The sequence below is a fragment of the Leptodactylus fuscus genome, chromosome 8, assembly GCF_031893055.1.
Source record: "Leptodactylus fuscus isolate aLepFus1 chromosome 8, aLepFus1.hap2, whole genome shotgun sequence".
Classification (NCBI taxonomy): domain Eukaryota; kingdom Metazoa; phylum Chordata; class Amphibia; order Anura; family Leptodactylidae; genus Leptodactylus; species Leptodactylus fuscus.
In genome coordinates this window covers 66480959-66503781 of record NC_134272.1, presented here as the reverse complement: position 1 = coordinate 66503781, position 22823 = coordinate 66480959, and the positions used below count along the sequence as shown (strand labels likewise).

At 41.9% G+C, this 22823-nt stretch overlaps 1 protein-coding gene across 13 annotated transcripts in view; it reads right to left on the bottom strand.

The window, feature by feature from the left end:
* The window catches only part of LRRFIP1 (LRR binding FLII interacting protein 1), a 95120-nt gene that overhangs the window by 28808 nt on the left and 43489 nt on the right, over positions 1-22823 (bottom strand). For 6 of the 13 annotated variants that reach the window (XM_075284002.1, XM_075283999.1, XM_075283998.1 and 3 more), the window contains exons 3-14: positions 19623-19640; positions 16263-16310; positions 13662-13706; positions 11440-11487; positions 9892-9948; positions 9619-9681; positions 6644-6688; positions 6482-6541; positions 4201-4278; positions 3019-3123; positions 2707-2742; positions 1864-1989 (exon numbers count right to left, since the gene is read on the bottom strand). In XM_075284002.1, the coding sequence (XP_075140103.1) occupies positions 1864-1989; positions 2707-2742; positions 3019-3123; positions 4201-4278; positions 6482-6541; positions 6644-6688; positions 9619-9681; positions 9892-9948; positions 11440-11487; positions 13662-13706; positions 16263-16310; positions 19623-19640 (729 nt within the window). Of the gene's footprint in view, positions 1-1863; positions 1990-2706; positions 2743-3018; positions 3124-4200; positions 4279-6481; positions 6542-6643; positions 6689-9618; positions 9682-9891; positions 9949-11439; positions 11488-13661; positions 13707-16262; positions 16311-19622; positions 19641-19944; positions 20634-22823 lie in introns of those variants that run through there. The other 7 variants (XM_075283994.1, XM_075283997.1, XM_075283993.1 and 4 more) reach the window with 6 other exon arrangements.

The window sequence follows — 22823 nt, the reverse complement described above, 5'->3', positions numbered from 1 at the left end:
GAACACAAACTGTGTTTTTAGGAGCCTGCACGCAAAGCATTTCTTCACTGTATATGTAAGGTATGACATTATGTATTAAAAGCAGCACACACCAAAGAATGTACCGCAAGGAAAATAAATAAAACCACATAGGCACTCCTTTCTGCCTGCAGCTCCTGCAAGCACAAGTTACAGCAGCAGGTACAAATGTAGGGTTCTGAACTTCTCCTTATCTATAAGGAAGACGTAACATTAATAGCCTAAATCTGTAGGATGGAGTCATCAATATTTGATGAATGTCAAACTGCTCAGACAGACAGCAGAGAGAAGTATCCTTAGCCCTCCACATTAGTATTTTTGGTCTTCAAACCCTGTGTGGTGGTGCTTACACCCCATCAAGCTGCTAGGGTACCCATTTTACATAGACTTCAATGTATAAAAGTTTTAGAAACAAAACAAAAAACAAACAAACAAACCATAAAACACATTGACCACATTTTCCTGTCCTGCAATAAAATAAATAAAAGAGCATTTTTCACAACTGAAGCATGAATAGTATCGTATATTTAGTCTACAACTAAGTTCTGCTGCCATAATTGTGTCTAATGAGACAATTCAGCAAAGTAAAGCAGCTCGCAGAGTAAAAAAGAAACAAAGTGGCTCAACCTTATACAAAATCCTAAACAATGGCTGCAGGTGTCTACTACTTTTCAGGAAAAAAATAAAACGTTTTGGGTAACTTGAAAACTAAAAAGAAAAGGAATGGCATGAATACAGGAAAAACAGGCACAAACAGGTTCTAGAACAAATGGGCCATGAAGAAAAAGTTTCCTCTGTTCTTATTTCTGAAAAAAATGTTACTTATTAATATCGCTCACCTACATAGCGCCATCGTATTCCGCGCTATAGATATTTTTAACAATGTCCCATAGGAGGCTCACAACCTAAATTCCCTAACAGTATGTCTGAGTGTGGGAGCAAACCCATTTCTATATAGAGTTAGTAAGTTCTCCCCATGTTTATGTCCTTGGCTGGAATTGAAGCCAGGACTCCAGTGCTGCAAGGTAAGAGTGCTTAAAGGGATTCTACCATTGAAATCAATTTTTTTGGCGATCACACGTAGGAATAGCCAAGAGAGGCTATTCTTCTCCTGTCTTTAGAGGTCTTCTCTGCGCCGCCGTTCGGCAGAAATCCCAGTTTTTATTAGTATGCACATGAGTTCTCACGTAAAACTGGGGGCGGTACTCAGCGCTCAAACAGCAAGGGGGTGTTACCAATGCTGCGCTAGAAATCTCCAGCGCCGCCTCCATCTTCTTCAGGAATGGCCTCTTCACACGTCTTCTTCCGGCACTGGGGGTCAAGCTTGTAGGCCTCGAGCAGAGCCGACTGCGCATGCCCACAGGTCACAAGGAAATGCGCGTTTACTTACTGTGTAAGCAGCCATTTTTCTTATGGCCGCGGGCATGCGCAGTCGGCTCTGCCTGAAGCCTAGAAGTTTGACCTCCAGCGGAAGACTACGCGTGAAGAGGCCGTTCCTAAAGAAGATGGAGGCGGCGCTGGAGAGTTGTCTCGCAGCATTGTGGACCTCCTCAGTACTGTTTGAGCGCTGGGGCCCGCCCCCAGTGCTGTGAGAGAACTCATTTGCATACAGAAGAAAACAGGGATTTCTACTGAACGGAAGCACAGAGAAGACATCTAAAGACAGGAGAAGAATAGCTTTTCTTAAGGCTATTCCTACGTGTGATCGACAAAACATTTGATTTTAATGGTAGAATCCCTTTAACCACTCAGACCAAAGTGTGACAAATGTTGGATATAGGACTGTACCCAGTTTCAGTGAATAAATCTAGCAGATTCTTAGAACTGCTATGTTTGCACAATCACCTTTATTTCTCTTATTGATGCCTCTGTATCTACAGATATAGATGTGTCTCCACTTCCCCTACGCGAGGATGTCCCACCCAACGAAGCAAGAGTTGCTGCAGACAAGCTAGAAACAGGTCGGTTACTCTGAAACAGAAAGAAATATTAATGGTTAATGTAATATTATAAGGATGTTACAAAAGATGGAAATGCTTCACTATAAAAGGTTAAAGCCTGTGGACACTTTTGATATAGACAAAAAAACAAAACATTTTTAGATGCTAGGTTGAGTTTACTTCCTCCCCAGGCTGGATAAGGAGGGGTCCATCATATGGCCAACACCAATGGATCCTAAAGACCTCAGAGTAGAATGCTGTCCATTGGTATTTGCTATGGTGTCCATCATTTTGCTGAACAATATACAGCCCGTGGAAGATCTACCCTAAAGAGTCTGATGGACCCTGAGCTGAGGAGACTGTGTTCCCCGCCCCACACTTCCTGCACTCTACAAAGTGCGCTCACATCACTACCTAAGCAACCTGTGTTCCCCAAGAAAACTTAGATTTCTGTCCTCTTCTCTCTATCAACACTCTAAAACAGTCCCAACCTGCGTGACCTCCCAGGAAAGTTGATTACTATCCTCATTCTCTACAGGAATCTCAGATCTGTAAAGTACAGTCCCCCCACCCCTTATAGCACCTCCAACATTGGGCTTCTGTGACAGATGGGAGCGTGCTGACCGACTGACCCAAATGACAGATCCCAGTACAAATGGGAACCTAGCCCAAGCGTGAATTCAGATGTTGACATTTTTCAGTCCGGGATAGGGCCACACTGTTGTAACTAAAAAATAAATAAAATTACCTTGTCGGCAAAATCTTTGTCTGGTCTTTCTTCGATCTGAAATGATAGAAAATAGACAGATATTAAACTCTGGAAAGAACGGTATCGATCCTGGGTGTATTAGTGAGGAAGACATCTATTCTTCTGTTATGGTTGCCCGAGGTGGTAAAGGTAACATTAAAACAATAAGACACAACCCGTTCTAAATTTGTTATTTTTCATCAACAGGAAAAGTTTCCACTGAGCAGTTTGGTTCTCTACACAAATGCTATAAAATGCATTAGATTAACAAGCGGCTGCCACACAGTGCACTTCATGCCCACACACACTCACTCTACTTATTGAAGGAGCAGACAAGTCTTCCAGATGACCCTGTGAATGGACGCTGCCACTGGTGGACCCACGACGAAATAAGGGTGGGCCTGTGGGTTCTGAAGACTGATTAAAGAGGAAATGGGTCCCATTATGTATGTCGAAATCATTTGGGATCAGTGAAAACTCACAAACCAGAAAGAAATGATGCAAAAAAAATAAGATTACTCATTAACTACATGTTGAAACTTTTTTTTGTTTAACTACAATACATATTGGTAGTTGTATAGCACAAAATCTGTACTGTTACTACACCACAGGAATCAGGACAAAACTAACCACACACTTACACTAGGGCCATGCTAGTGTCCTTAGGTTCCGCATGTGGACCTGAAAAACTGAAACTGTCTGCTTAAAAAGGAAACCCAAAGACCCCGTAGACTAGAATTGGGTCTGCCCAGTTTCAACAGATTTTATACTGAAACCGACAAAGAAAAGCCCTCCTTGTAGAACATTTTTAAACAACCACATTGAAGACAAAGGGAAAAAAAACGCAGCTTAAAGTAACATTCTGCATTTATTTATTCATTTTTTACATAAACACCTCTGTGCTTTCCACAACGGTTTTGGGAATCGCCACGTGTCTGCACTGCATACTTTCCCGCAACGTGGGGATAGGATTCACTAGAATCTCATCCACTTTGCTGTGAATGTAAACCACCACGGTGTTTATGCCACATGGAGCCCTAGACTGAAGGGGTTTTAGGGACCCAAAAAAATTTGGCCAAAGGGAGGGAATTGTATGTTAAAAACAATCCAAAAATAAAAAAAATATAAAAAAAAATGCAGCAGTGTCTGACACGAGACCACTGAAAGCAAAGGCTAGTGGTATAGACAGGGATGTCATCAAAACAATGAGACCCAAGAACCACAGGAGCGCTGGACAATTTAGCAAGGAATTATTGGTTCTTTGTAATTTTACACTATTCCCTCTGTCTATCAATTTTTTAAGAATCCTAGAACCATTTAAATACAATCTAATAAACAATAGGGCTAACCCTAGGAAACACTTATAAGATTACTTCCATGGATCATCAGGATTAGTCCTGAGTTAAAGTAGGAGAACATAACATAAGGACCACGTGGACATACAAAACCCTACAGAGAGGCATTACAAGAAAGAAGAGAGTAAGCTTTCCTCACCACTGGGCTGGCACGGGCAGAGCTGGCACGAGAGGAGGCACGAGATCCAGAACCCAAGTAACAACTGTACTCAGACGGCTTCCATAGCCAGACAGAGGAGAAGTAGAAGGAAAGGAAGATTAGCAAGACAGAGAAAGAAATAGAAGAGAATGATCATATATAGGAAATCTAAACACAGAGGTCTATAAAAACAGAAGTTTGTGTGATACAAGGTGGCGCCCCTATTATACAATAGAAGTACCTCCCGAGGGTCACCTTTATGCCCTTTACTCTATAAATGTCCATCTTTTTGGCATCGGAAGAAAACGTCATCAATAAACTTAACTACACTGTTCCAAAGACTACCCTGTCCGTAACTATATCAATTTATACAATAAGTAAATAGAGAATACATGAAAAGAGATGCTGTGTCTATAGAAAATGGTTCTGCAAAGAGATCGTGATCATGACGGACATGTTTCTGAACTTCCTCTTAGCAAAATTAAAGACTAAGGGCTTAGCAGCCGGATTATGTTCATCTATAATGATACAGAACATGAATACTAATCCTCAGAGCAAACTAATACCCGCTGTTCATTAAAACTCCTTTAATCCAGCATCAATGGCGTCCTATAGGTGCAGGATTATGAAATCGCCTAGATTAATGGGAGGGATATCATTTTCTAGAAAGCCTACAGGAAGAAAACCCCAAATTAAATGTTAGAAGGGTTTTCTGATAAATTCAGCAGCTCATTTGCATTACAAGTCTGTCGGCCACGCCAACCATCTAAAAGGGAGTCTCCTAATTCTCACCCTGCTGGCGGATATCAGGGTAGATAAGTAAGGCTTTGGAGTCGGCAAGCCAAACGTTTGGCTCAACTATTTTCCACAATGGACTTCATAAACATGGCTGTTCCTGATAAATTGTCATCTATAGAAAAGCTAAAGGCTTTAGAAGAAGAGATACTTCCCCATTACTCTTTTCAGGCCTAAATTATGACCAAGTCCAAAAACTGTGTCAAAAGAAGAACACCTTGACTAAAGGTGGAGTCACTCACTACACGGGTCTGTGTCGGTTCACCTAGGTAAGTGTCATATAGCAGCATTAAAGTGATAAATTTACTGCTCGTTGTTTTGACATCTATACCCCTGGAATTTATTTCCTGTTCGTGTGAAGTCTCCTCCTTTGCACATGTGGTTATCTGCTCCCTCCTCCCTGAATTAGATGACATCACATACCACATGCCTCATTTCCACACCTAGCTAGCTAGCCATCCCTCTCTCTTCAGAGGGATGGTGTTCCTCACGCTGGGCAGCAAATCACGTAATGTCAGTAGCAGAACATGTTGTGTAAGAAGAAAGTGAGTAATTGCAATACTAGTTTTACACTGCAAAAGAACAGTATGCATGCAGCTATAAGTAGAGGCAATGGCAATGAGAGGGCAGAGGAATCATAGGAACTGTAGTCCTTTAAATCGTGATCTTACCCACTGCAAGCCCTTGCAACATCAAAACAAAGGTGTAGCATACAGCTAAATAAGATGGCCATAGCTAAATTTCTGATCTACAGTTGCAAGAAAGACTAAGTCAGTCCTTTGGAATTACTTTAAATTTCTAAACCGAATGCTATTAAAATGTGGCCTGATCACTTATTAGTTGGCTTAAGGTTGTATTAAATAAGCAGATTTAAAAAAAAAAAAAACTGATCGCTGATCGGCTACAAAATGTGCTGATCACCGCTTGTCTCGCACAAGGCATATCGTATCTCTGTGTCAGACTAGATTATTACTAAAGCTATTCCCTGGTATATATGTTCATAGTCCGTCAGGATCAGAGCTCCTATTACTCAGGGTGATGTGTTATCGCCACAATGATTTTTTTCTTTGTCCTGCTAAAATCAGTTGATCACCCAATGAATGAACGAAGAGGTGACTGAGCATTCATTCCAGACAATTGGCTGCTACGTCACCCTGTCTAATAAGGCCTTTAGCTCTTGACAATACATGTATACAGATTGTACACTAAGCTATAGGCAATAACCCCCTTCCCCAAACAATTTCTTTAAAATCCAAAAAAAAAAAACATACTTCAAGAATTAGTTCTATCATATACACTGATCATAGGGCTGGGCGATTATGACCCAACTCAAAATCAAGATTAATTGACCATTTTACCTCGATTACAATTAACACATATCACATGAACTTGGCCACATTTGATTAAGTTTCAATTATGTTTCGATTAATTGCCCAGCCATAACTGATCATAAAAGGAGAAACTCAAGCAAGGAAAATAATCTCACAGGTCGTGAACTTGAAGATCGACGGCTACCACTGGTGACCCCCTCATCATACAGAGACCCCTACCAGCAAGACAGAGAAGCAGACAGTCAGCTGGGGGACAATAATAAAAACAGATAAGGAAAAGCAGAGAATTAAAGCCGATTGCCTGAGAAGAGACCCACCCGCTGTGATCTGGAAGGCAGAGAGTTGCAGTTCAATAAGGATGGCTGAAAAGACAGAGGATGAAAATGCAAGTTAAAGAGAAGCAAATAGTCTTTTCTTTAAGTCTGTGATCGAGAGAATAATCGTCAATACAAATGAAGACTCGAAACTTCATCTAATATTTTGTCTGGATCTTTCAGAGAAATGCTAGAATACTAAAGTCCACTACGAGGTGTTGTAAAATTGAGTAAGGTCTATGCAATCATACAAAAAGGGGATAAAGAACAGAGTATCAATATAGGGCGTTTTCTGCTATAATATGGGCTGCAAAGGAGAATGTGGATCCGTAAAAAAGCAGGCTATCCTATCCCTCCTGAAGGGAGCACACGGAACCGGAAATTCCCATTGCGGTGCAAGTATGGTTCTGTATAATTGGAAGGGCTCGGGGTGTGACACATGGAATGCATATAGATAAGCGGCTTTTGTCTAAACGTATATACTGTATATATGGATAGCGCCCATTTAATCTGGCACACGCTGCTCTGTAAACATGAGACTACCCAATATGACTTACAAGGAGTTATGGCCAAAATGACTGAATAATATTCATGAATTTATGCTAACCAGGAATCATAAGGATTTTGAAAAGAAAAGCGTGATGTTTTTGGTCACTTAGTCTAAAAATAACATTTTGCATAGTTTTGCAAAAAATCTACCACATTGTGTCTATATTCCATGTGCAAACATATGTGTCTTGATGGCAAACTATATTCAGTTTGCCCTACATTCATACTCCCTTCTCTCGGTCCTCGCCTTCCTCCAAAACTACTGAATGAGCAAGAAATATAGAAGAGATAAAACATGAACAAGTCTACAGGGTCAGACTACACTTGGTTTGTTTATAGTTGGTTATAGTCGGCTTGCGAACTATACAACACTCACACATGAAAGCCTCAAGGTCAAAATACCTAAAAATGAACAAAAATCGCAATCACAGGTAATGCAATAAATGAAGCGTTGCACTATGCAAAAGCCAACCAGAAATGAAGAGAAGCGAGGGGAAAGGAACAGACCCGACTTCCATTGTGTACAGTTTGCTGCTGGGACTTGGCTGTGAGCGGAGCGTTGGCCAGGCTGAGGTCAGAGTAATAAGAGCTCTATACGGGGAGACAGGAAGAGGCATGAAAGATGGAAGCGGCTGCAGACAATAGCACAGAGACAGACGTAACCTTTCAATCCTAGATGGAGCACATCGACATACATCACACAACTATTCCAGCGCACAAGTTACCATTGAGTCTATTGTCTGTAAGGAAATGACAAGAATGTGAAGTCATTGTCCAGTCTGTGTCACCAGTGACATTTGCAGTTTACTGCATCAGTACTTAGTGAATGTATGTCGTGTCCTCAGTATTATACCTCATTGTGGCCCCTTCACCCAGCATTATGCTCCACTGGGCCCCTTCACCCAGTATTATGCTCCACTGTGGCCCCTTCACCCAGCATTATGCTCCACTGTGGCCCCTTCACCCAGCATTATGCTCCACTGTGGCCCCTTCACCCAGCATTATGCTCCATTGTGGCCCCTTCACCCAGCATTATGCTCCACTGTGGACACCCACGAACAATTATTATACTCTGGGGACTTTTCAGAACCCAGGGCATGATAATCAGAGTCCCAGGAAGGATACAAACATAAAAAAAACACTGTTACTTACCTATCCCTGGCTTCGCTGTACTTCCCGCTGATGGCGGCCATCTTCAATGACATCCGGGAAGTCACGTGACCCGAGGGGCCTGCGTTGCAACGCAAAGGACACAAGCACCGGTCATGTGAAGTCAGGGACGTCACACAAGAAGGCTCAAAGCCTGCCTGGAAAGGTAAGTAACAGGTTTTTATGTTCTTACCTCTCCTGGGCTGACCTCCATGCCGACCATCCTAATTAGGATCATTAAAAGGGATTCTTTACTTTGGACCATTCCTACTTGTTAGTAGGGATCATTCTTGACAATAAGTGTATCACAATCTAAACCAATGTACGGGACCTCCAGCGATCAGCTGTAATCAGTGAAAGCCTGGCAAGCAGGACGCAAGTTTTTCTGCATTGCCCTCCATGGATAGGTCAATTTAAATAGGACCCGTCACCTATCAGGAAATGAATGCTTTAGCAAATACTTCCCTATAAAATCATCCCAAACTCTACTTTCCTACAACACTATGATGTTCCAGTCTCCTAGAATTTCAGGATCTGTTGCTGATGGTCCAGAAGAAAGGAGAAACCATTGTGGATATGAATGCGATGCAACAAGGGAATGGTACAAGGTTGTGCAAAGAGGCAATAGTCATGAAAAGTGGAGGGAAGCAAACACTAGTGCCAACTCCTTTTGATAACTAGAACATGAATATGATGTATTGTTGATCGGCACTTCATGGATAGTAAGAGAAGAGAAACTATGTTAGACTTTGCAAAAATCTATACAGCGAATGTAGAAATGGAAATGATGGTGCAGACAAATGTGTCTGATAAAGGGCATATGAGCTCACAATAGGAAACACCCTTCGTCCCCATAGGCATTGCAAACTTTCTGACATACTTTGCAAAATATCAAAGTCTCTTGTGGATGGCGTATTTCAGTAACAGCTGGACTAGAAGGGTTGTCAGTTTAGGATACTGGCCTCGTACCAGCATTCCTCTCAATGCAGCGTCATAGGAAATAGTTATAACTCTATATATGTATTTACAGCCCGGGTAAACCAACTACAGAGGATAATTATATAGGTCCCTGGTCAGTATATACCGTAATACTGCTACAAACCGTAAGCAAGCCCACTGGTGGTTATAGCAGAACACAAGGTAATATTAATGACAGGATTGCCCAAGCAAATATTAATCCTATTGTAATTCGGCATGTATAGGGGGTCTGTTAAGGGGTATGCAGCTCCCATGCACAAGCTCCACACAGTGTCTGATAAAACACCAAGCATGGCACCAACCATTGCCTCATCCCTGGGGGGTCCCCGGGAAAATGGGACGGTATCTCCACTGCCTGTAGAGCTCTGGAGGTAAAACAAAAAAACACCACAACTCACGTTATCCAGCACATGGATTTGTGGCCACATTATGGACTCTAGTACTAAGGTAAATTTACAGAACATGTTACAAGGGCCATAAAGCAGCCGATTCAGGATTTTCACCATCCTCAATGTAGCTGAACATATGCCCGGCCTGTCTGGCTGCCACATGCAAAGCTTTAGCTCTCCACTGACCCTGCTGGATTTCCTATACTGAGTTGCTCCAAGCAATTCATCCTCGTAACCATTGGTCTGTTAGAAAAAGAGAAAGAAGGGCTGAGTGATATGATGGCGGACGGGGCACACAAAGTACACACCATGCAAGACAAAACAATGACTGGTGAGGACGGGCTATAGAGGTGGTGGATGGGGTGATAATACTACCTCAATCTGCACTGAAGCCAACAACGTATAGAGAAATAAGATCAGTGCATAAGTTTACACCTCCCCAATATTCTTTATTGATGAATTGTTGTCAGAAATGTCACAGGACTAAAGACAAGAATCTGCAGGAATTTTCACATTTCCCCAAAACCCTAAATGGACCATTTTATGCAAACCTGTCTAAACCGCTGTTGGATCTCAACTGTTCCAATCCTTTTTTTACTCAATAAGATAGTCTACCCTCTTCCTACTGAGAACACATGTATACTCAGCTGTGTATGGCCAACCTAGACGCATCCAACTGTCTCATGAGAGGTGCGCACAAGCAAAAGGAAAAGTCTCAGCAACCAGGGAAAGTCTCAGCAACCAGGGAGAGATTTCTAGAAGCAGCCAAGTGGCGCTGCCCTATGAGGATTCCATAACTCCCATAGAGGTGAATGAGAGCTATAGAAACAGCAGCACAGCTGAATTATACCAAACTTGTCGAGTAGTAGAGATGTCAGGAGAGAGGGCAAATATTGTACTATAAAGAGTGAATTCTAGAATACTCTGGGTGGTGCTGCATGATTTACCAGGATGTGCCTATAGCTGCAGACAGTCCTTGGGCCGCCAATGCTTTTATTCTTTAGAAGTGAAACACCAAATAATTTTAGCTGTATATCGTTATTGGCCGCACCATAACAGCAAAACCATGGGGACAGTGATAATATACAGAAGAAATAAAATCAGTGCTTTACATATAGAGAAGTGGCGGCCAGGGACTGGATGTGGCTATAGTTGCATCAGTTACCCCATGTGGCAGCACCCTCATACATACATCCATACAGTCATAGTAGGGCGATACCTGTGTGCTAATGCATACAGTAGGGCGGCCATATTACACATGTGAAGCAATCCCTAGGGTTACAGAGATCGCTCTTTATCTTGTGACTTTCTGCACAATACACATGACACAAAGTGAGTGCTCCGGATTAGAAGATCACAGGGTGTGCCTGTGCTGTTGGTGTCATCACCAAGCAAAACTACACCCTACTTCAGTTTTATCAGGGATTAAGTAATACCAGAGAGTCTTATTGTGTATAAGAAAGAAAACCCATCTCCCCAATCGACAATGACCCCTCATAGAAGAAAATGCAATTGTTCCTTCCACAAGGGAAATACTCTTTTTTGCAAAAAGTAGATGCATCTGGAATCTGGATTCCTGCTCATGTTATCCACCCGCTCTGATGTCTGTATAAAGACCTTGACAACAATCATTGTGTATGCTGGGTAAGTTAGTAAAAAAAATAGCCATCACATAACACACTGAGGGTTATGCACATATACAGTACACAGCAGTATATAGCACAGGTTACTGACCCTCAGACTGCTCCTGCTAGTCACAGACATATCATCTTCATCTGAAGCCTTCAAAAAGGAGAGAGGGAAAAATGAAATAAGCGAGAGGTGACAAGCAAAGTATATAGACATGACAGAGAAGAGAGAGGTGCAGATTCTGATCAGTTTTAGAAGGATCATTCTGGATGGCCGGTGTCCATGTATCAGTGTAAGGAATATTACTACTAGTTTCACTTGCAAAAAAAAATTACACATGGACTGTCTTCCATTTTTGTTCATATTCATTTTTATTTAGATGAGGTTTGTTGCTCACATTTCTAAGGGTGCTGTGCACACAGTGTGACAAACCCAAATCTATATCCCAATGTATTAGGAAAGGCCATTAACACATGATCTATGGAGAACAAACACCCACATCCCTCCACAATAAAGCAGCAGTGTATGGAGTGCCACGTCTTATCCACTGCAGTACTGACTTAGCGACATGCATGCATCCATCCTTCACTGTGTGGCACTAAGGGCCAGCTCCACTCACGGATGGGCTAAGCTGCAGAACCAGACACAGTTGTGCATACATGGACATTGGGGTGAAAGGTGTTAATGAGATCCAAGGAACGTCACAGCCCCCCAGTTACGCTCAACCATGGAGATCCTGGGTGTTAGTAAAGCAACTTAATTTCCGCTTGGCTTCCTGAAGAGCTCACCCTAAAATGTAATCCATAAACTAAAATTTGGGGCCCATAAAACCTACAGTTTTAAGACAATGCAAATGGCCTTATGAAGGCTTAAGGTAATTTCTACTATTAGAGATACTTATTAAGTCACTGGTTGTTAAAAAGATTGGTAAATCCTTGTAAGATGTCAATAGGATGAGTCCGTAAAATGACAGCTGTGACAGAAATGTTCTTTAGTTTTTGATTTAGTGGATGACACTATCGAAATATTTATTAGGCTGCATTAACATTACTGTTATAAAAGGGATCCTATCATTTAAACTCAATTTTTTCTGCCTATCACGTAGGAATAGCCTTAAGAAAGGCTATTCTCCTACCTTTAGAGGTCTTCTCAGCGCCACCATTTGGTTAAACTCCCGTTTTTTTGCTGGTATATAAATGAGTTCTCTCACAGCACTGGGGGCAGCCCCAATACTGCGTGAGAACTCTCCAGCGCCGCTTCCATCTTCTTCAGGAACGGGGTCTTCATGTGTCTTCTTCCGGGGGTTGGCTTCAAACTTCTAGGCCTCGGGCAAAGCCTACTGTGCATGCTCGCCGGCCACAAGAAAATGGCCGCTTACACAGTATTGTAAGCAGCCATTTTCTTGTGCCCGGCGGGCATGCGCAGTCGGCTTTGCCCGAGGCCCGGAGCCTAGAAGTTTGAAGCCAACCCCCGGAAGAAGACACATGAAGACCCCGTTCCTGAAGATGATGGAAGCGGCGCTGGAGAGTTCTCTCGCAGCATTGGGGACGCCCCCAGTGCTGCAAGAGAACTCATTTGCATACCAGCGAAAAATTGGATTTTAACCGAATGGCGGCCCGGAGAAGACCTCTAAAGGTAGAAGAATAGCCTTTCTTAAGGCTATTCCTACGTGATAGACAGAAAAAAAATGAGTTTAAATGATAGGATCCCTTTAAAGTCTGTGGTTCTCATCTGTCATAGGATCAGAGCAACAGTCTTAAGCTCCGATAGAGGGGGCTCTGTCTACAGTCATTCTATTTGCATTCACTGTAACGTAAGAGAGACAATGAACGTTGTGTTCAGTCATGCTTGTTTACTTTTCTAATAGAAGAGAAAGTCTGGCAGGTACAACTTTCTCTTCCATTAAAGAAATAAGCAAAACATTAAGGCTGAGGTCCCACGCTGCGGAAACGCAGCTTTTTAGTTGTCGATTTTCCAGCGTTTTTTTGAGCCAAAACCAAGAAGGTCTCCAAAAGTAATGGGAAATATATAGGAAGTGCTTATATTTCTACCTTTTGCTCAATCCACTCCTGGTTTTGGCTAAAAACTGCTTTTTTGCAAACGAAAACTGCATAGGAGAGTCCACCAAAAAACAGCAGAGAGAAAAGTCCTGCACAAAGAACCTTTCTCTCCACCAGTTTCGGTATAAAAACGGCATGAATTATAGTCTATGGGGTCTGCCAGACGCTAAAGATAGAGAGCCCAGCGTAAGTGAGAACCGAGCCTCACAAAGTAATTCATCAGTAGTCTATGAGGCTGAAACATTAAAATCGCACTGAAAAACTGACCTGGAGATTTCTCCGCGGTCTGTGTGAGTAGCGCTCACTGTCTTCCTGGAAATGCATTAGGGGAGCAAGAGAAAAACGTGAAGAGGAGAGAAAGCAGGATATTAAATATATAAGAGGGATAAGGGAACGTGGATGGACAACACATAAGGAGAAGCGATGGAGGCACACTGCTAAAAACAATCCCATGCAAACTAAGGCTCTGTTCACATCTGTGCTATGGCACCTTATAGATGTGCCGAACACTTATCACATTCCGTATAAGAAAATCAACCACAAAAGCTCTTAGGACCTAGACATGTCAGATCCTGAAAATACACAATAGAATGAAAATTACATTGACAATTAATGGGAAGTGCAAAGTGTGCACGTCCATAGAGTTATAGTCTAGGTTCACTTCAGGGAGTTCGTTAGTCCTGAACGCATTGACAAGCAGTGAGCAATGAAAGCACACGGACTACATAGACTATAATGGGGTCCATGTGTTTTCTGCTCAGTGTCCACACGAGTCATGCGGAGAGGGAAGTCGTTCTTGAAGTACATTCCTCTCCCCATTAAAGTCTATGGGGTCCGTGTGCTTTCATTGCTAACCGCTTGTCCCCAATGGACTCCCAAACTGAATACCGAACGCAGATGAACCAGGCCTTAGGTCCCAGTCACATACTATAAAGAAAAAGCTAAAATTTCTTGGTATGGAAGAACTGGACAGAGTAAAATAAAACCTTGCTGTCAAATGTTTTCTGGACTGATGTGTCTAGAAATGTTCACACTCCCTTTATCTCATTTCTAAATATACCTGTATACAAGAATATTACTTCATAGAGGCAAGTAAATATGGATACAAAAAAAAAAAATGCATGGAAAATACTACCACCACTTACAGTAGACAATAGTAATAGTTTTTAGCACCATGCCATTGTATCAGCTGAGGATTCACATTTTTACCTTACTAGTCAGCAGAACTAGGATATTTTTATTGTCATTTTAATAAAAGGAGTTCTGCAGGACTTAAAGGGGTTGTCCAGTTTCAGAAAATAAATATTATTGTTTCTATAACGAAGAGTTATACAATTTTTCAATATACTTCCCGTACCAATGCCTCACAGTTTTCTACATCTCTGCTTGTTGTCAATAAGGCTGGATTCACACCTGCGCCAGATGCGGAAAGAAAAGCCATCCAAGCAGGACTTCTCTCTGCATTTTTCAGGCGGAGAGTGGAGGGGACCCGCGGACACCATTATAGTCCATAGGTCTACGGATCATCTGCTTAAAAAAAGTGGTTAGGTTTGCATTTGTGGGGTCCCCAAGCAGACCCATGAATGGAAACCCAAGTGCAGGTGTGAACCTATCAGCATTCTGCTTACTTCCAGTGGACAAAAATCAGTCCCTGGCCATGGTCATTTATTTTGGAAAATTGTATAACTTCATTATACAAACAATAGAATGTATTTTCTGTACTGGACAATCCCATCACGGTCATCCATATGACATCAGTGGTGACCCAACTCCCAGCACAGAGTAGGTTCAGCCCCAGGGGTAGGGAACCTTGCCTCTCCAGCTGCTGTGAAACTACAACTCCCAACATGCTCCATTCACTTCCATGGGAGTTCCAAGAACAGAAGAGCAAGTATGCATGGTGGGAGTTGTATTTTTGTAACAGCTGGAGATCCAAGGTTCCCTACCCCTGCTCTACACAATGTATACTCATTGCTCAATGAAGAAGCCACAGCTTACACAAAGGAGTCATGCCCTTTTAGGGTAGGTTCACACTGAAAAATCTGCTGTGGATTTGGGAGCAGAGTCAAACCCGAATCCATGGCAGACTCCACTCCGACACGCACAAAAAAAAAAAAAAAAAATCAGCGTCCTGCTCGATGTTGTGCAGATTCTGTGGCTCGGTAATTGCTGGGACTAGTCAGCAGAGGAACGCTGCAACAGAAGGCTGAAGCTGTGACATCGGCAATCCCACAGCCAAATCCAGCAGCAGAAAACGTAGAGGAGTTTCTCTTAAATTTTCCGCCATGTGAACCTAGCCTTAAACAGCTGATCTGCACCCTGCAGATCACCCTGGAAAGAGTCGGAACGCCAGCAATCTTGTATTGAACAGCAATATTTAAGACCCAGAACACTTTAGGCCCTATTCACATCTGCATTTGAGTTTCTGTTTGGGAAGTCCGCTAGGAGACCCCGCAAACAGACACCTATCTGCATAAAAAAGTGGTTACCTAAGGAAACCAGCGGACTCCATAGACTATAATGGGGTCCGTGTGGTTTCCACATGAAACATGCGGAGAGAAAAGTGCTGCTTGCAGATCTTTTTTCTCTGCTTGTTTTGTGTGGAAACCACACGGACCTCATTAGACTATGGGGTCTGCAGGTTTGCTTAGGTAACTGCTTTTTTCTGCAGATAGATTTCTGTTCGAGGGGTCCCCAAGTGGATCCTCAAACAGTAACCCAAACACAGGTGTGAATAGGGCTTTATGCAAAAATAAAAATTAAAAACATTTGAGACTAGAAGAGGAGCACTGGAAGTCTATGGCACACACAGAAAACAACAACATGAATATAAGGGGAAGGGGAGGGTCTGAACTGAGAAACTCCTACCATCCACTGCTCAATGTCACCCCACTTGGTATCCAAACCATAATATTTCTGAAGGAAGAAGAAGAAAAAAGATCAGAAGGACAGACAGGAATGAGCAAGTCAGATGCAAGGGGTTCATGGCCATTTAGTTCGTATTGAGTTATAGAAGACGACTCAGACAGGCTGATGTGTATATATATATACCATACATTAGGATCACTCTCCTGAAACATATCTTGAAGGATCCCGCGTTTGACAGGACAGAGTAGCTGTTTATCTAAGGTACACCCATGCATATCTTTGGTCCGTAGAAAGCTTGCAAATTTTCCTATTCAGATACACATATTGTAGTACACAAATCTGCAGCTCCATTATATCAGAATACACATCCTGCAGAGCAGAAAATCTTGTGAAACATCCAAGATACCATATGACACACTAGACGGGAATCCCTGTTATTGTACAATATCCTTCCCCATCCACTGAAAATAGAAAATAAAATCATAATACTTCAAGCCTTTGAAACTTTTTCCCTAACAAATGTGTCTGAAATATTTGCCCTTTGTCACTTACATTCTGTGACACAATAAACTCTGCTCATATCTCAACTTGTTATAAAACCAGTGGTTGAGGACCTGAGTCAGATTATTTACTGCACAGGAGGGAGAGGCCACGTAAAGCCCAAGAGCGGCCGCAGAACCGGCACAGACAGGGCTCAATGGCAATTATCAGTGATGTAACCCTTGGCATCAGCACAACACCCCAACATCAGCTCTCAAAGCAATAAGATGGCGGCTCAGGGGCCTTTTATAGACCGTACAACAAAGGTGCGCCACATAAACGTCAGTACCATAGTAGAAGATGCAGCTAGGCCCATACACAGTACTATTAAAAGCCTTAGACCTCATGCACACAACAGAGTGTGCAGGCCAAGAGCGGTCAGATTTTTAAGAATGGACTCAGAAGACGTCCGAATGTCAGCCACATGCCTTCCTCCATTGATTTCAATTCTGTTCCTTTTTCAGGGAGTAGGATAGGACAGGACATGCTCTATAAATATCAGATTGAAATGGAGGATCCGAAACCTCTGAGAAGAGTCTCTGGCTGCACACGTGGCCGTGTGAATGAGGCCTTAGACAGTAGATTCAAACTACAAAGTTATGGATTAGATGCCATTAAATGCCCCTATACAACCAGGTCATTGCTTTGGGAATGATGTGGAACGCATAGATTTGTATTAGCGCCTAAAAGGGAATTGCGCACACCCTGTAGGGAGGTTCATAGTGTAGCAAACCCCAAAGGGAAGCTCATAGTGGGACAAATCGTGAAGGGAGGCTCACATGGTTATTATTACCGAACCAAAGACACCCCTTGTTCTGCTATAGGGTATCCCCAGAGAATAGCGATTTTAGCAGACAATACAGACTAATAGCGGGATTTGGGGCTGTACTACAGATCCATGCAGCCAGCCTTGGGATTCTACTGCACTCCGTTCACATCATAAACCCTAAAGTGAATTAAAGAGGTTTATAAGTCATTAACAATGACAATGTAAAAGAAAAGTTACGCAACTTCCCAATATACTTTAAAGGGGTATTCCCATGTACATAATTCTTTTTAAATTTGTAGATAATTAAAAGTTAAACATTTTTGCAAATATAAGTAATTAAATATTTTAAAGATATTCTCTAAATATCATGTGGTCACAGTCTTGTAGTCTTGATTGGTTGCCATTGGGTACGACCATGAATGCAGGAACTTTCTATGGTCAGAAAATCAGCAATGATTTCCTTATTGTGGCCGGGATATCTTCTCATACATGTAATGTCCATGTCTAATAACCGACCTACAATAAGAAAATCATGGCTAGGTTTTTGACAAGTCCCAGACCACAGAAAGTTTCTGCATAGGTGGTTGTATCCATTGCAACCAATCAAGACAACAGACTGTCATTACTAAGATGGTTAGAGGAAATCTTTAAAACTCTGCAGAATTTTTAATTACTTATATTTGCAAAACTGTTTAACTTCTAATTATCTACAAATATAGACATGATTATGTACATGGGAATATCCCTTTAAGTTTCATTTCCTCACAGTTTTCAAGATATGAGTTTGCTGTGAAAACTATGAGTGGAAGAAGTCACTTCTGTATACGCGCAGAGGCTGGAAACCTCGTATAGTTAGTCGTCCTCTTAGATGACAAGTGGCTATTAGTGGACAACCTAAGCAATGCTCTGAGCGCGAACAGCATCAGTAACAGAGGTCACACTAATCTCTAGTGTTTTGCTACAAAGTATTAATCCAGGATGCTCACAGAGCATTGCCCAGATTAGATACAACACAGCACGCACCGGACTATTAGGACTACCTGTGTACTATGGACAAACGGTGAGGAACAGAGGCACAAAGTAGGTTATAAAGTTGAAATACCGTTCCTTTACATAAAGATTAGCCTTTATTAATATACAACCAGAAAACCCTTTTAAGTATGGTTTAATAAGATCGCAGGGATCCAAGTCTTCCATCTCCAATAAGAAGCATAAAGGGAGTCTGTCACCAGAACCAGAAGTTAGGGTCTCCCAAATCAACCCTTGTGACTTGGTGCACACAATGACAAGACATTGCCAATTTTTTATTTAATAATTAGCATCTTGCCTGAGCTTCTCCGCTCTGTTAATAGCAATTTAGTGATCTGCTTTACAGCAGACTTGTGGCCATAAATAAGAATAATCTGTAGCCGCCTCATTGAGGTCTATGGGAGAGCTTTCTAGGTACATTCTGTGCAGGGAAGGGGTGGAGATATACACTAGATCATCTCATGTCAGTATTGTATACAATAATGGGTGTTATGTACTATTATTTATAGGGCTGGGATCTTTGATAGTAAACCTGTATGGTTTGTCTGACAAGATTACAAATTTCAGGATTGAAAATTGCAGGATTTTGATTTTTTTTTTTTACATGGAAAATAAAAATAAAATTCTTTAAAAAAATGATTAGCATAAATACTTGGTTTACAAAAATAGCTTGTTTTCTGGTGACACATTCCCTTTAATGGTCTTAGGTTTTTTGTTAACCCAATATGTAACCCCCCATTTAGTGATCATAGACTCTCTGGTGTTCACATATTTATCAATTACCCACTATGTAGATAGGTGATAAATGTTAATTGCAGTCGAAAGTCTCTAAACACAATCCAAGGCAAGAAAACAAATGGTTAGAATAGAATATAGGAAAAACCTTCGAGTCTGAAATACATATACAGGAATAAAAAATTTTTTAAAAAAAATATATATATATATATATATATATATATATATATATATATATATATTTTTTTTTTTTTTAGATCATGCAAAGGTTGACACACTAACATTACCTTCTGAACCTGGTAAATCTGCATGAAGAGAAAAAAAAAAAAAGAAAGAACACAACAGTCAGGAACAAGAAGAAAAAGAGCAAGCAGAACAACATGATAGAGCAGTGAAAAGGCAACCTGGCTCCAAACCTTACTACGGTATATTAACATCAAGCGAATCGTATTCTGTGTCTAGAGATTTCCAATGCCTTATGTGACGTGAGCCCAGACATTACACCAAGAATACAGCTAACGCGAAGGGTTACAAGGTTTCTCAGGCTCCGATACATAAAGCCACATTCTTCTATGAACTGATCTCCCAAGGTTACAACGTGTATTATACCCAGTAAAGGCTTCTCCTTGGAGACTTGCTACTGCCGGAGCCCTGCACACAGAAGTCCTGAGACATTTATATAAGTAAGTCAGAGGCAGGAGGAGGTGTGCGCAGCCCCAGCTTTGTACACTTAGGATTGGCAGCATCTAGAGTACAATTTAGGTCAGGCTGGCACGTGACAGACCTAGAGTATACCCCCTATGTCCATGATGTGAGAAGAGGTGCACAGACTGTGCTGACAACTCCTGTTACAAGTAACCAGAGCTTAGGGAGTAAGTGCAGGAGATGCGGCTCTGCCAAAATGCCCATTTCCAGCTATGAAGTAAACTGTATTGTGCCCGCTGACAATACGAAACACTTAGCAGCGCGCCTGTTCATGAGAACATAATACGGAAAGTGTATATAATGTCATTCACAGCTCAACCATTTGGTTATAAACTGTCCCATATTAGAATGTTGTTCATATAGTGGATTTATAAAGCGGCCAGACCGGTCTGTGCACTTATGTCTTGGTGCAATAGCATTCCTTGATCTTAAGACAAACATAGACAGGTAACTCTCCGCCTGCTTCTGGCTGTTTACATGGGGATTCTGCTAATGACTTAAGCTGATCTGTCTGAGAAGACTTGTGAGATGCAGAGGAAGAACAACAATCCCAGGCTGAGTATATGGACATGCCGGCCAACACTAAATACTAGCCAAACAATACTGCCACAGAGCAGAACAGAAACCATTACTTGTACTAAAATTCCCTGGGGTGGACCCCACGGACTCTAATAAGGTCCACCATAAAACAGTGGGGGAAAAAAAAAAAAAAAAAAAAAAATGTCCTCCGTGTAGTTTTCAAGACTGATGTGAACTTAGCCTAACTGTGATCCTGCCGTGGCTAACAAACTGCTTGTGGCCTTACAGGGTATTGCAGGTTTCAGATATTGCCGGCCTGTTCTTCAGATAGGGGATCAGTATCAGATCATTGCAGGTCCCTTGAATGGTAGTAGAGAAGTAGTGACACTAGCCCTGCCCATGACACTATCCTGCATCACATTTATCATTTTCCATAGTGATCAATGGACTTCAGTCTTTGCTGCCTTAATCTTTTATGGTTCTCTCAGCTTGGTGTTAAAGAGAACCTGTTACGTCCTCAGGCACATGCAGTTTTATACACCGCTAGAAAGCCAACAGTGCGCTGAATTCACCACCACCGGGGCTGGAGATATCTGTGCCGTTAGTTTCAGCACTGATCTCTGCCCATCGTCAGAAGGAAGTTCCTGAGTCTACCTGAGCTGTGAGGACCGCCCGCCGACTCATCCATAGACTAGTACTGGGGGGCCGTTCTTCACAGCTTAGCGTCATGGCTGGGCAGTAAGGCGCTATGGGCAAGTACTGTCAGAGTGGGGCGTTCCTCACAGCCCAGCTAGATGTCAGGAACACCCTTCTGATGGTGGGCTGAGATCGGTCTCTTGCCCCAGGGAACGTAACGGGAAAGACAACAGTGCACTGAATTCAGCACACTATCGGCTTTCTAGTGTTACATAAAGCCACATGTGCCTGAGGACATGAAACATCTTTAAGTACCTGAAGTATCTCGTTGATTTCTATCAGCTAGCACATTTCATTTTAGGTTTAAAGTCTTCCTCGTCCACTTCCTTAAATACCAATTCTGATACAAAGTGCTCCTGCTAGGCTGTATAAAGGTAAAGAACTATCCTACTTCTAAAGGGACCTGTAAACATTAACCAGTTACGTTCCAGTATTTTCCATCAACTTCGTGGAGTATTGACAAACCTCAAGGAGCCAGGTATGTACACAGTGTCCTAGAAGGATCCAGTACGGCTTTAGAACTATAGCCAGTCACTGACATAAGATGAATTAATGTTTTATGTAGACCGTGATCCAGTCTATTCACTTGTCCATTTTTTGATGGATCATTTTACAAGTCCATCACAAAACAGAAATGAAGACAAATTAAATTCATCTGTTATTTTTAATTAATCAAAAACAGAAACCAAACACTGATACTTGGCTGTCAAAAACAGAACTATTTGTCCATTTTTCACGACAAATGATAAATGGACACGGTCATATAAAAAAGGTCCTGCTCAACTCTCAGCACCCACTAAGAATGAATGGAGACAGGCATGGGCAGCCATCTCTACATCCAGAGCAGCCACATAAAAGAACCCACATTGTCTTAAATAGATAAAACCCATAAGGGCTAGTTGACATGGGAATAATCCCGATTCAGCGTCAGAATCTGCCCCCTCTTGCCCCGTGTGAACGAGTCCTTACAGCGGTTCTCCAGGCTAAAATTATTGATATATCAAAAGCTGTACTTCTAAAGCACTGAACTTGATCAGATTTCCAACTTTAGAAGGAATGAAGGAAAAATGATCGACATCCTCTTACAGGGTCCGATTCTTGGTTTACTGACCACGTTGGCCAACTCATCTGGACAACCCCATCACAACTTATAGGCTTTAAAGACTGTTTAATGGACCTCACTTCACAAAGATCAAAAATTATAACCCCTAAGACAGTAATGCTTGTGACTAGAGATGAGCGAGTAGTATTCAATTGAGTAGGTATTTGATCGAATACTACAGTATTCAAAATACTCTTACTCTGTCAAATACCGCGTGGTAAACACCTTAAACATTTACCGCATGGTATTGGACTGAGTACGAGTATTTTGAATACCGTAGTATTCGATCAAATACCTACTCAATTGAATACTACTCGCTCATCTCTATTTGTGACCCCTTTAATGCCAACTTCTGAGTTAGTTACAAAGTGGCGGTCCATTGCTTCACTATTATACAAAGAATATGATGGGCACACACTAGCCACACAGGACAATATTCTGAGCCGACTCGTGCACTCCTTTTAAC